The sequence below is a fragment of the Rattus norvegicus genome, chromosome 11 (genome assembly GCF_036323735.1).
Source record: "Rattus norvegicus strain BN/NHsdMcwi chromosome 11, GRCr8, whole genome shotgun sequence".
NCBI lineage: Eukaryota > Metazoa > Chordata > Mammalia > Rodentia > Muridae > Rattus > Rattus norvegicus.
Genome location: NC_086029.1, coordinates 57,242,731 through 57,255,841, shown reverse-complemented (window position 1 = coordinate 57,255,841; position 13,111 = coordinate 57,242,731). Strand labels below are relative to the sequence as shown.

Sequence of the window (13,111 nt, the reverse complement as noted above, 5' to 3'; positions counted from 1 at the left end):
GATCCCCACAGCAATGTACTTTTGCTTTGGGGGAGAGTAAACACTGTCTCTTAGGAAGAGCATCTTTGAATTCCATCCCCACTTTTCCATTCTTCCAACCTTTGTCTTGTGTTCTAACAAACCATTAAAAAATGGCCCAAAGCATTATCTGTGTGGGATAGTATGTAATAAACATGGCTGTGTGGGAGCTATAATTAATGTAAATGTACAGATGAATGAATGAGTCTCACTTTTAGAAGTTCAGCAAAGACAGACAAATTATAACAAATTATCAAACACTTGATTCATCTGCCACCCTTAGAACAATCTGAGAAATCAATGAAAGAAATAGTCTGTCATTCCCATTAACATCTTGGATTAGGAAGTCATTTTTTAGATACTATGTACCACATTCTGTCAGGGTTTCTGTTTCTGACATTTGGAAAGCTCATTAGAGGTTGGTAGACATTTTCTATTGTGTCAAGTAATTCATGCTCTACCACTCTGAGTTCAGCTTTCACTGTTAGCAGTGAAAAGAATGATGGGCTTCACAACAACTGACAGGTAAGTGCCCATCGTAGATGACTTTTAAAGTCAGACATGAAATGTAAATAAAGTTTTTTGAGTGGCTGTATCTGCCCAGATCTAAATTAGTCTGTAAAGATGTAAGGAAGGAAGGCTATAGGTATCTTATTTAGGACACGCATATATTTAACTATGGCCCAGACATATAGCCCTGCCAATCAAGGTGACACAAAGGAACAAAAGGTGTGTTATTATAAAACACTACATCAATGCACACTGAGAGATAGAAAAAGAACAGAAAATGTATTTTCTCATACTTACTCTCCACAAAGATGGCATTCGCTAACATCAACTTGCTTAAGGAAAGCGGAAGTGCATTAGTAGTAAAACATACGATCTGGGTTACACCCTGTAGACCAAAGAAGAAGTACATGGTGGTGTGATGCCAGCCCAGGATCTGGTTCCATTGGCCGTCTTTATACAAGATCAAGGCAGGTCCTCCCGAGATAAACTGTTCCCCAGCTATACCTGTGGAGGAATATATCACATTTTAGAATCCTCTCCTTAACTCTACCTGGTTTGTGAGAAGACACAGGAGCACGTGCTCATTGCTTATTCCAACCTTATGATGCTGATTCTTCTTTCTGAGCTGTCTAGCAAACGCCTAGCCATAATGATTTAGACTTGATTCAAAAGTTTAGATGCTTGTTTGGATAACCACTTTCATCTACATTTAGACAAATGAGCCAAGCAACTGTTTCATATCCTTAACATTGGTACCTTCGGTTTAACAATTGGTTCTGATTTAATGACTACTTGAGGGTTTTGATTTCCACTATGTGTCTGATAAAAGGATGATTCCTTTCTTTCTAGATATTGCCCACTTAGGTGGCTGTTTCAAAGTAGAGTATGTTCCCTGATTCCTGAAAAAATTGATAAAGAATTAGCTTTTTCCCCAGCTTAGAATAATAGAGATGGCTCATGCCAACTGTACACATGATTAATTATTTATGTAAACACTTTTCTTTCCTTAGAGATACTGCCTTGTTAACTCCTAGAATGGGCAAGAAAAGTCGTTTTGGAAATGGTTACTTTGCAATTTGATCATAACAAAATCCTATTGACATGAATGAAAAGAATCAGTGGGGAAATTAGAGATGTTGCCTTTTACAAAAGAGCAGCTACAGGCATTCTGTAAAACTGCAGAACGTTTTTGTAGAATGCTCAATAACAATGGAAGGCACTGAAGTTAAAGGTTACCTGTCCAACTCAAGAAATAAGGTGGCTATGCATGAAGCAAGATGTCCTTCAAGCCTAATCCCTATCTCTACAAAATGATTTATTATTGGAGATTTCCCATAACTTTTATTATTTTTGTATAATTTCCAAAATGGTTTCTTTTTTTTTTTTTCAGAGCTGGGAGCTGAACCCAGGGCCTTGCGCTTGCTAGGCAAGCACTCTACCACTGAGCTAAATCCCCAACCCCCTACAAAATGGTTTCTTAAAGATTACTCTTTGAGGGATCATAACAACTTGTATCAAGTTATGTCATAGGTTCCCACTGATAAAAGGAAATTCACTTGACTGCGTATACAAATTAAATACTCATTAGGCTTTTGAATAATTATGAAATGTGTCACTTTCCTAAGATTATGACAGTTGTAATTTATAATTGGGTTAAGTACTAACCAACAGAGTAATACAAAATTCCCAATCTTGTACTGATTTTTTTTTTTTTTTTTTTTTTTTTTTTTTTGCTCATGAGATGCTCAAAAGGAGAAAACAGAATATGGCCATGAATGGTCTACTTACCAGTAAGAGCCATTATAACCACAACAACTCCTTCCCAAATCTCTATTCGACGTAATAATGTTTTAGAATTCAGATAGCAGGTTCGAGTGTGTTTTTTGTAGACAGATTTCAGAATGTTCTTTGTAGTCCACCAAAAGCCCATCATGATGAAGAAAGTCCCAGGGAGAGCATGACCTATGAAACTCCCCATGACCTACAAGTATAAGAAATAGACATTTCACTTGAACTCAGCAAAAATATTTCTGTTCCTACAAGATCTACTGCTGTGAGAGGATTATGAGCATATTGTAAATCCTACTCTAAGACTGGCAATTCAAATAAAAGTAAAACAAAAATTTGCATGTCTTGACATTTGTCATGGATTAGGCACCGTGTCAAGAGTTTTAAATGTCATCCTTACCCTAATTTTTGAAATTCACCCATAGATGAGAAATCTTTACCCAATTTTCAAATGAGAGGTGGGTTTGGAGAAGTTAAATGACTTGTGGAGACCTTACAATTGAGAAGTAGAATGTTTTGATTTCTTCCAAACACAATATGTACCATATCATATACACGCCCTTTAAGCATGAGGGAAAACAACATGAAAGTTTGGAAAAGTTTAAAGAGTTTAAAATTTTGGGGTTGGGGATTTAGCTCAGTGGTAGAGCGCCTGTCTAGCAAGCGCAAGGCCCTGAGTTTGGTCCCCAGCTCCGAAAAAAAAGAAAAGAAAAAAAAAAGAGTTTAAATTTTTAATAAGTTCAAAAATTTAAAAAGATGTGATACTGCCTATAGATTTTAAAGTAAATAATTTTAATGGAGCAAGGACCAAGAATTTTTTAAGACTGGTAGGATTCATGAAACATTTATATGTTCTTCTTCGGCATAGCGTCCAGTCATCTCATCCAGCTGGGTTTGAATCATGTTTGTAATCCTGGCCAGTTGCAAAGCAAAGCGTTGGTATGTGTCACTCTCAAGCTGAGTCACTTAAGTCTACGTGAACAACTTAGTTCTCTTGCCTCAGCTACTTTTGTGGGACATGTCTGTTGCACAAAGATGGGCAGCCAGCCTGACTCACATATTTTGCACATATGTGTGTGCACGCAGTCACGTATGTGCACAAGTATGTGTTTGAGTTTGTGTGTGTCCCTTTGTTAACACAGACCATTGAAACTTCGAGGTTTACTTTTAGAACAACACAGCCTGATGAACCAAATGACATCATACACTTTGCTCACATTCTTGCTACAGTCTAACGAAGAAGCAGAAATACAATCTGGGTTCAGTCAACAGCATAAAGCAGTCTTGAATAACGTGGGTTTTTAAATATTTGGGAAGTCCTTCTCTCAAGCATATTCACTGTAGTATTAACAGAACGATGAAACTAGAGTCCAAAATCATCCTGTACATCTAAGAGTCGGATCTAAGCAAACTCACAAGGAGGATTTCATGGTATTCCTAGTCTTGGAGACTGAGATCCCTATTTGGGTGAACTTCTTAGTTTGCGTTACTCCCCTCTGGCTTAAAGGGTTGATCTAAAGGAAACCATGAGGCTGCCCCACATACCTTATCCTGTGTATGCTGACTTCACACACCCTGGAGTCACCCAAACCTCCCTAGAGTCAGACGACATTATACATCTCTAAGTACAGGTTCTGGTCCTAACTCTCACTCTGTGCTATAGTTTAAACCATATACTTAACTTAGCATGTTTTGGACATCTAACTTCAGTTCTTTGTTATTAAAAAGAACATGAAGACCTTAATGATACCTGGAATTTCTGCTCTGATGGGCTCCCATTTAGCAACCTAACCCCCATGAGCTGTTGATTCTGCCTGTTGGTCTGGGTCAGACAACTATACGAGATTGCAAAATACTGCTGTGAAGAACTCAGAAACCCACCCAGACTATACATCCCCCCCTTTTTAAGTAAAGAATTTTATATCATTTAAGGATCTTGAAACATTTTGTTCCTCCTTAATATAATAAACTTGTTTGTAGGAGTTCCTAGAACATTTAAGATTCTGGATTAAAACTAAAAGTTTTGAAATTTAAGAACAAATAAAAACAATACATAAGTCAAAGAACTAAGAAAATGCTTCAGGAAGTTACGCAGACATTAAAAGTACAGATTTCAAATAACCAGTAATGTATTTATTGAAAATAATGGGTGAACATGGAGGGACAGCAGGACTCTGTGGCTAAGGGGCAAAGCATGTGCTACACAAGCCTGCCAACATGAGTTGGATCCTAGAACCCTGGTGATTCTACAGTACTGCATGGGACAGCTTTCACAAAGCTGTCCGCAGACCCACAGATGCATCATGGCACACCCTCCACACACCGGTCTCCCCCAGTAACAACTAAAACTAAGTCTAAAGTTTTAAAAATGAGGGTAGGTCTGAAGACCTCTTTATCACCTGTTACCTTTGTGGCTTTGGGTAAGTTACTTAACCTTTCAGTGTCTGAGTTTCTACCTTTGTAAAGTGGGACCAATAATAGTACCCACTTCTAAGCAATTACTCCACATAACTATTAAACAGCCTGTACTATCCTTTACTGCAAATGAGTAGCACAGTGGTTCTCAACCTGAGGTTGGGGGTCAAGTGATCTATTCACTGGAGTCACCTAAGACCATCTGAAATATCAGATATTTACATTACAGTAGTAAAATTATAGTTATGAAGTAGCAACAAAAATAATTTCATGGTGGTGGGGGTCACAACAACATAAAGAACTATATTAAAGGGCCAACAGCATTAGGAAGGTGGAGAACCCCTATACTAAAAAGAAAGTGATGCAAAACAAAACAAAATAAAAAGGTAAAGAGAAGTGACAGGTAAAAAAGAATGAAGGACTTCTCAAAAGTGCACTGAACAGAGACAAACCAATGGACATGCAGAAGTGATAGAGTCCACAGGGCCTCAGTCCTACTCAGAGACCCAGAGGCAACGAAGTAAAGCTGGGAGCAGGGTAGATGAGGTCCCCAGAGAAGAGCACAGAAATTGGTTGTTCAGTACCAAATGATTAACCCTGAAAGCATACGCACAAGAAACATTATATGGACCGAACAGGTTATACATATACACACATGCACATAACAACAATTAGTGAAAGACAGAAGCCATGAATTTGAAGGAGAGTGGAGAGGGGTATTTGGAAGAGCTTGGAGGTAGCAAGTGGAAAGGAGAAATGCTGTGATTCTATAATAATCTCAAAAATAAAATTTAAGTGAACAAAAATTAAAAGTTAGCATGAATATCTACCTCTTCTCGAATACTGACTACAAAAAAACAAGAAGCATTCTACAGAATTATTTTGGCAAGCATAAATGTCAAAGAGTTCCTGGGATCTTCTATGGTATTTAAATAAATTCCTCAAGAGCGGAGGTCATAAGTGTTTTCTGCCATTTCCTTCTAAATCCTAGATACTATCTAAACACTATAAACCTCTAAATTGGTAGGAGTCACTCAGCTCTTCTTACAAACAAGATTATTTCATCACAAAACATCTCCACTCTGATGCCTCAAAGGCCATCTCGTATTCAACATGCCCCAAACAGAACAAATCAGCTCTGTCTATCTGCCCATGGTCAGAGACTATCTTTATTCATTACCTATTGGTTAACAACGCTCACTGCTATTCACTCACCTGCCAGAATAAAAATTATGAAAATTATCTTGGACTTTGACTATTTCCCTAAAAATAACTTAACTGTTGAAAAGTATCACCTGGGAGGGTTAATATCAACTCTCCACTGTCCCTAACTTAGGTGACTCTCCTTAGCCACTTCAATACCATCTGCTTGAGAAATCTTGTCTCATCCAAGCAGAGATGGCTCCCGTTCTTACTTTCTCAAAGCATTGACCCTTTAATAAATTCTTTCTGTGATTGTAGAAGATATGTTCTTCTCTTTAATCTATAGAACGACATCACCATGCTATGAAAGACTTGCTACGTAATAAGATGTCAGGAACGCTCAGAAATTAAGAGCCTAAATCAGTTCTATTATCTTGAGGCCCCAGGATATGAGGAAATGTAAGGTAATCCCAAAGAGGGGGATAAAGGGCATATTATAGCTGACGTCCAGCTTTGGGATTGCTGAATATACTTAACATATAAGTAAGCGAGTAATAGTTCACAGGGAATTTTAAAATCCAGGCCTTTCTGAATGTATAAGCCTAGGTCATAGTCTTTCTGGCTTGTCTCCATGATGAGAGTAAGTGGGCCTTTGCATTCTATCACAGTACTGGGCTGTAATAGGGGACATAACAAACGAGGAGTCACAAAATGGTTTTAATGGATATCACATGATCACAGAGGGCAAAAGAAATGAGCCCTTCCTAATTCAGTCAGAATGCCACTGTCCTTTTATTCTAAAACAATTTGATGGTTCAGATGCTGTTGTTTTTAAAAAGACTCAGCAAAATAAAGACATAGCAATCATGATATTTGCCCAGCAAAAGAACCCAGCGCGCGCGCGCGCACGCGCACACACACACACACACACACACACACACACACACACACACACACACACACAGAGTCATTCTTAGTGATTAAAATGGGAAAAATTTCACTTCACTTTCATGTTGGAAAGGGAAAATGCCTACATCCTCAAATACATCTCTTGGCTTTTCTCTTATAGAAACCACCTGTCCTCTGTTTTCTGGTCTACAGATCCCTGCTAATGTAACTTATTCCTTGTAAAAGCCTAATACAATACCAGAGTCTGATGTGCTCTGAACCCCAAAACAAGCACCTTCTATAAAAAACATTGGGTTTCCTTCCTCACTCACAAAGTTGAACTTGCCAGGCAGCAGTGGTAATCAAAGGGGCAGAAAATAAAAAGACCCTTCCTCTTGAACTTCACTTCTATCTGCAAGTTCAATCACTGCCCTCCAGATCTCTCCATCATTCTAAAATTCAGATTCTTCTCCCATACAAAGAGACCTATCATTCTTAGTAACATCAAATAACCAACCAACCTACCAAACAAAAAATAACAAAATTCACACCCTCCTCATATCCCACTAGATAATTTTTATTGGTACTAACACACATGCGTGTGCACGTGCGCGCGCACACACACACACATACACAAACAGAGAGAGAGAGAGAGAGAGAGAGAGAGAGAGAGAGAGAGAGAGAGAGAGAGAGAGGAGAGAGAGAGAGAGAGACTCAGCACCAAAAGATACATTTTTAAACTCTGGTACTAAGGAGCAATGTTCTATTGTAAAGCACATGTGCTACAGCCACACAAACCCACAGGCTTGCCCTGTGAATAGAATGAAGAGAGGAAACTCTGCCAAGAGTAAAGGATTTAGCAGTTTTCTTGGCAGAATCACAAACAGCTTGATTCAATATAAAGAAAATATTATTATAAGACAGAACATACACTACAATTTTATCTTGAGCCATAAGCAAAAACATATTGAATTTGTGTCTTAGTGATTCATATTTTGGGGCACATTTGTAACTTTTAATTCACATACACACACACACACACACACACACACACACACACACGTACTCAGCTATTTCTTGAAGTTCACTTATTGGTCTCATTCAAAAAAAAGTGATGTAAACAGATGTAGCTTTGAAATTTCTTGATCAACCATCATTCCCTATTAGCACTTTATCTCCCTCATGTAAACTGTTTTGAAGAAATTTTCTTAAATTATCCTTACCTTAACACCGTGCTCAAAGTCAAGTGCAACCCAGTTGTCTTCTAGTCAGGACGTAAATAAGTGGATCCAGAGTCGAAAGGGAAAAGCAGTTGCTGAACGCCTCTATATCTATTGCTGCCTCCTCCCGTTGCTTTGACACTAATCTTATGTGCTTGTCATTCCAGCATGAAGTCAAGCAGTTAAGTTTCCCATTGTGTCACAGTGCAGTTAAAGCCAAGAAACACACCCTTGTGAACATTCCACCTCCCGCCTACCACGATCCTAGCCTGAGCCATGTGCTACCTGCTCTGTGGGTCACACAACCTCTCTTTTGGAACATAAAAACAAGTAGGAGACAAAAAAAATAATTATAGCAATAATATTTAATTGTGTGCTCGAAGTTCCAAAATGATAAATCAGCTCCCAATGTGCAGTGCCTCAAGAAAGAGATTGCCACAGGTGTCAGGATTGGGTCACAGACGCACTCAAGCTATAGGAATAAAGAAACAAAAACTACTGTAGGTCAGCACCTATGGCTCAAAGGATATGGAACACTAAGCCTAATCATTGGCTGTATTGCACAATAGCAACTCAGGTGTTCAGGGTACCTACTAGGTGATAGGCACAGCTTTCACCTCAGAGAGCTGAAACAGCAGAACTGAAAAACTGTATTTTTTACGAACAGGTTGGTCACAGGTTATATGAGAATTAAGAAGCTGGCACACTTAAAATGGGGACAAGGTTCTATCTTAGAAGAGTATATAGTCAAAGAAGTCATTGTAAAGCAATGAAGGGAATAATAACCCAAGATGACACAGGGCAAGGGCAGCATCCTGACACAGTGTGACCTAAGCAGAACCCTTATGAACTCTTGACAGGAATGTAAATTAGCATGGACATCATAGAAAGCCACGTAGCTATATGATCCAGTAATCCCACGCTACATGTATATTTAAAGGAAGTAAAATGAAGTCAAATATAACTAATAAAATAAAGTAAAAATAAAAATAAGTATGTCAAAGAGACATGTTCATTCATGCTACCTGCTGCCCTGTTCCCAGTAGCTCAGACATGAAATCAACCTAAGTAACCTTCAACACATGAATGGATAAAGACAGGGCTGAAGAGATGGCTCAGGACCCAAGAGCGCTCATTGCTCTCCAAGAGGACCAGAGTTCAATTCTCAACACCCACAGCAGGCAGCTCATAACCACCTTTGATTCCACTTCCAGGGGATCTGGCTGTCTTGGTCCTCCATGAGCATTTGCATTTATGTGTACATACTGGCATGCATATCCAAAAAGATAAATAAAATAAAAAATGAAAAATGTGTGTGTATATATACACCTCAAGTACTACTCAGCTAGAAAAAATAATCCAGTCACTTACAAAAACATGGATGAACCCATGAGATTTCATGATTCAAGAAGCAGGATAGATATTATAAAAAAATAAAGTATGATTTCACTTATTAGTGGAGTCTGCTGAAGATGAACCCATAGCAGTAGAGCGTTCAATAGATCCTACTAAAGGCTTTTGGAGGAAGGAAAAAGAGATGAATTAGGATGAAGACTTGTCTGTGGGTAGAAGGTTACTTCAAATTAAGAAGAATAATTTCTGATTATCTACTGCATGGGGCAGGGCGGGGAGTAGGGGAGAAGGAGCTGGAGAGATTACTCAGCAGGTAAAGGTCCCTGTTGCCAAGGCTGACGACCTGAGTTTATTCCTGATACCCACAAGGTGAGTGAAAAGAACTGAGCCTTGCAGGTTGTTCTCCAGGATGCACACACGCACTGTGGCACACCCACACACAGACAGACACCCACACACAAATAAACACAGTAAAATATTTTAAGAGTAACAGAGAATTACTCAATGAGTTCTAACAGCTACCTAATCTGATCTTAGGATCAAATACCAATGTTTCCAAAGACTGAGTAATTATGTTTAGATTACTCAACTGTGCCAATTCTTAGGAAAAATAAAGACAATATACTCTTCTCTCCCTGGTGTAAATAGTGATGAAGTCAAATTAAGACTCATTTATCTTACTGTGAGATGCTTAGCCTTTAGAAAAGTTAATATAATTTCCATATCTACCCGGTCCTACCCACCCCCACAATGCTCACATACCTTTCTCACACTTACTTCTGTTTACAGACGAGTTCAACATGGAGCAAATAGCAAATGCATTTCCCTGCACAGATATATATAGGAAAATCAACTTGCCCTAGCTTTTAGCTCAGACTTGAGATTTCAGCTATGTAGGAGGCTGAAGCAGGAAAGTTGTAAATTCAGTGGCAGATCCTTAGCAAGATCCTTTCTCAGAACAGAATGTAAAGCAAGCAAACGAACAAACAAGGCAGGTAAGACTAGATTGCATGAGTCAATGGTAGAGCGCATGCTCAGCATGCATAAGGTTATACATTCAACCTCCTCTCCCTAACCCCGCCCCCTCCCCCAAACCCGAAACCCCAACAGTAGTAATAAAAAACAAAGAACCCAAAATGTTCTGGTTTGTTTTCTATTACTATAATAAACTCCAGGACCAAAAGCCACTTGGAAAGGAAGTATTACTTAGCTTATACATCTCAGTCATAGTTGATTACTGAGGGAAATCAAGGGCAGGGACTGAAGGAGAACAGAGGCAAGAATCATGGAGAAACTTACTGCTTTGTTATGTCTTGCTCAGCCTGCTTTTTTATACAACTCAAGACCATCTGCCCAGGGGTGGTACCTCCCACAGTGGGATGACCCTACAACATCAATCACTAATTAAAACCAAACCAAACAAAACACAACTGCCTCACAGACATGCGTACAGGCCAATCTGGTAGAGATAATTCATCAACTGTGATTCCCTCTTCCCAGATATGTCTAGGTTTGTGTCAAGTTGACAAAATAACTAGCCAGCACAAAAGAAGAAGAAGAGGAGGAGGAGGAAGAAGAGGAGGAAGAGGAGAAAAGAGAGAAAGAAAGAAAGAAAGAAAGAAAGAAAGAAAGAAAGAAAGAAAGAAGGAAGGAAAGAAAGAAAGGAAGGAAGGAAGAAAGAAAGAGAGAAAGAAAGAGAGAGAGAAAGAAAGAAAGAAAGAAAGAAAGAAAGAAAGAAAGAAAAAGAAAACAAGAAGAAAAGCCTTTCAAAGCTGAGTTCAGTTACAGAGTGAATTAGAGAGACCAGCTTGGCAAACTTAGTGAGATCCTGACCCAAAATATAAACAAACAAGTAAGGGGCTTGGGATATAGCACAGTCAGAGAGTGCTTGCTTATCTGTATTTGAGACCCTAGATTCCATACACAATATGGTAACAAACTAAATGACATACAAAGAAACAAGCAAAAAACAAGGAAATACATGATCTAGTAGAGACAAGGACAGAAGTTACCCTTGTCTCGGTTACTTACGTCTTAGGACATAACTCTCATTTCAGTGTTCAACCATGACGAGCAAAGGCTGTCCTTCTCAGGACACTTTGCATCCAGTAGCACTCATAAACAGCTGAGCAGTTTGTGGGTTTATTTCTAGGTTGGAATGGAAATTAGCAAGCACAAGCTTCATCCTTCCCGAGCAGTTGTGCGGGTTGCTATGGCTGTCACCTGCAGTGTTCAACTCCAGCATCTCCATCCGTCCAGCACAAACTCAGCCAGAGCCTCCGCTGACCACTCCGACTGCATCACTGATCCTTCTCCCACTGAGGTTCATACCTCCCTACACTGAGCGAGTACTGAGGCTTTCTCTCTGCAGCACGGAGATGGTCGTTTGAACTACTGAGCTCTCTCTCAATCCAGTGTAACGTATTCCCCCTCTAATTATGAACTGTCTATTTCTCCTTTAAACAATTCCAGTAATACAAATACCAAGAGAACAATCCAGGAAACAAAAAGGTGGGTGGATTAGATGTCATTAAAATGAGACGCTGTCTGTGCAAAACTCCTAAAAGAATGGGTGGTAGGCCAGAGAGGAAAAACGATTGAAAAAAAAAAAATCTGACTAAGATTTTGTCTCTAAAATATTTAAAGAAACTTGGGATTCAACAAAACTGGGCAATATCTGAACATTCATTTCATCAAAGAAAGCATACGGATCACAAATTAACATGTAAAAAAGATGCTCAACGGGAGGTTACAAAGGAGAACAGCAGCGTTATGCTAGCATGCACTTATTTTTAAAAAACGCTAATCCAAAATGCTAACAACGTAAAATACTGTCGAGGCTGTGAAGAATCTCTCAAACCACACAGCTGCTTCCGAAGACAGATTGGCAGCTTCTCCCTTGTATGATCCAGATTTGTGCTTACAACGTTTACTTAAATAAATTGGGAGTTTTTATCCACTTGAAAACCTACACATGAATGTTATTAACTGTTTTGTTCATGACTGCCAACACCTCAAGACTAACTTGATGTCTTTCGTTGCGCAAATGCGTAAGAAAAGCAGTACATAGGTACTGATGATTCAGCATTATTCAGTGATCAGAACTAAGCCTTCAGGTGTCAGAGGACAGCTTTGGTTGCCTGACCTTGGTATTTGAGCCTTTGTGAAGTAAAGTACAATGCTACTGTTATTCAGGACCTAAGGAATGCATGGCACAAAGAAGAGACCCAAAGAAACCAAACAATGAGTATATCTGTATCGTCAGTTCCTACTAGAAGGTCCTTCCCTCGGTCTCTACCACTTCCTCCATGAAGTCTTTCCTTTTGTAATTCCTCCCTCCCTTCTACAGCTGTGACTTGTTCTGTGATCACAAGTGGAGAAAATGAAGGCAAGAGAATGGAGACCCAGGACTTTGGGTAGGGAGATGGCCTGCGAGTGTCTCGGATAGTTCTGTCTCGGCCTCCTATCTCTCTGCGGGAATACTGGGACTACCCATGCCTGCTACAGCACCCTTCGTTATGACTTCTGGGGCTTCAGACTTCTCATATTTGCTTGGCCAGCACTTTATGTGTGAAGCAATCTCCCCTGCCAAGATCCTGTCTCACCAAAACAACAACAAAAAAAGAAGGCCTGTGGGACGGTCCCAAATATTTCGATTTTTAAAACACAGTCATAGGGGTGGTAGTGGTGCATATTTGTGAATTAAAGGTAAACCTGGCTCACAGCAAGCTCTAGAACAGCCAGGACTGCATAGAAAGATCCTGTCTCAAACAAAC

General features: G+C 39.4%; 1 protein-coding gene across 6 annotated transcripts in view; it reads right to left on the bottom strand.

Annotated features, from left to right (window-relative positions):
• The window catches only part of Tmem45a (transmembrane protein 45A), an 86,945-nt gene that overhangs the window by 12,789 nt on the left and 61,045 nt on the right, over window positions 1-13,111 (bottom strand). For all 6 annotated transcript variants that reach the window (XM_039087884.2, XM_039087886.2, NM_001350002.1 and 3 more), the window contains exons 2-3: window positions 2,317-2,509; window positions 826-1,032 (exon numbers count right to left, since the gene is read on the bottom strand). In XM_039087884.2, the coding sequence (XP_038943812.1) occupies window positions 826-1,032; window positions 2,317-2,506 (397 nt within the window). In that variant the 5' untranslated portion in view covers window positions 2,507-2,509. The remainder of the gene's footprint in view (window positions 1-825; window positions 1,033-2,316; window positions 2,510-13,111) is intronic.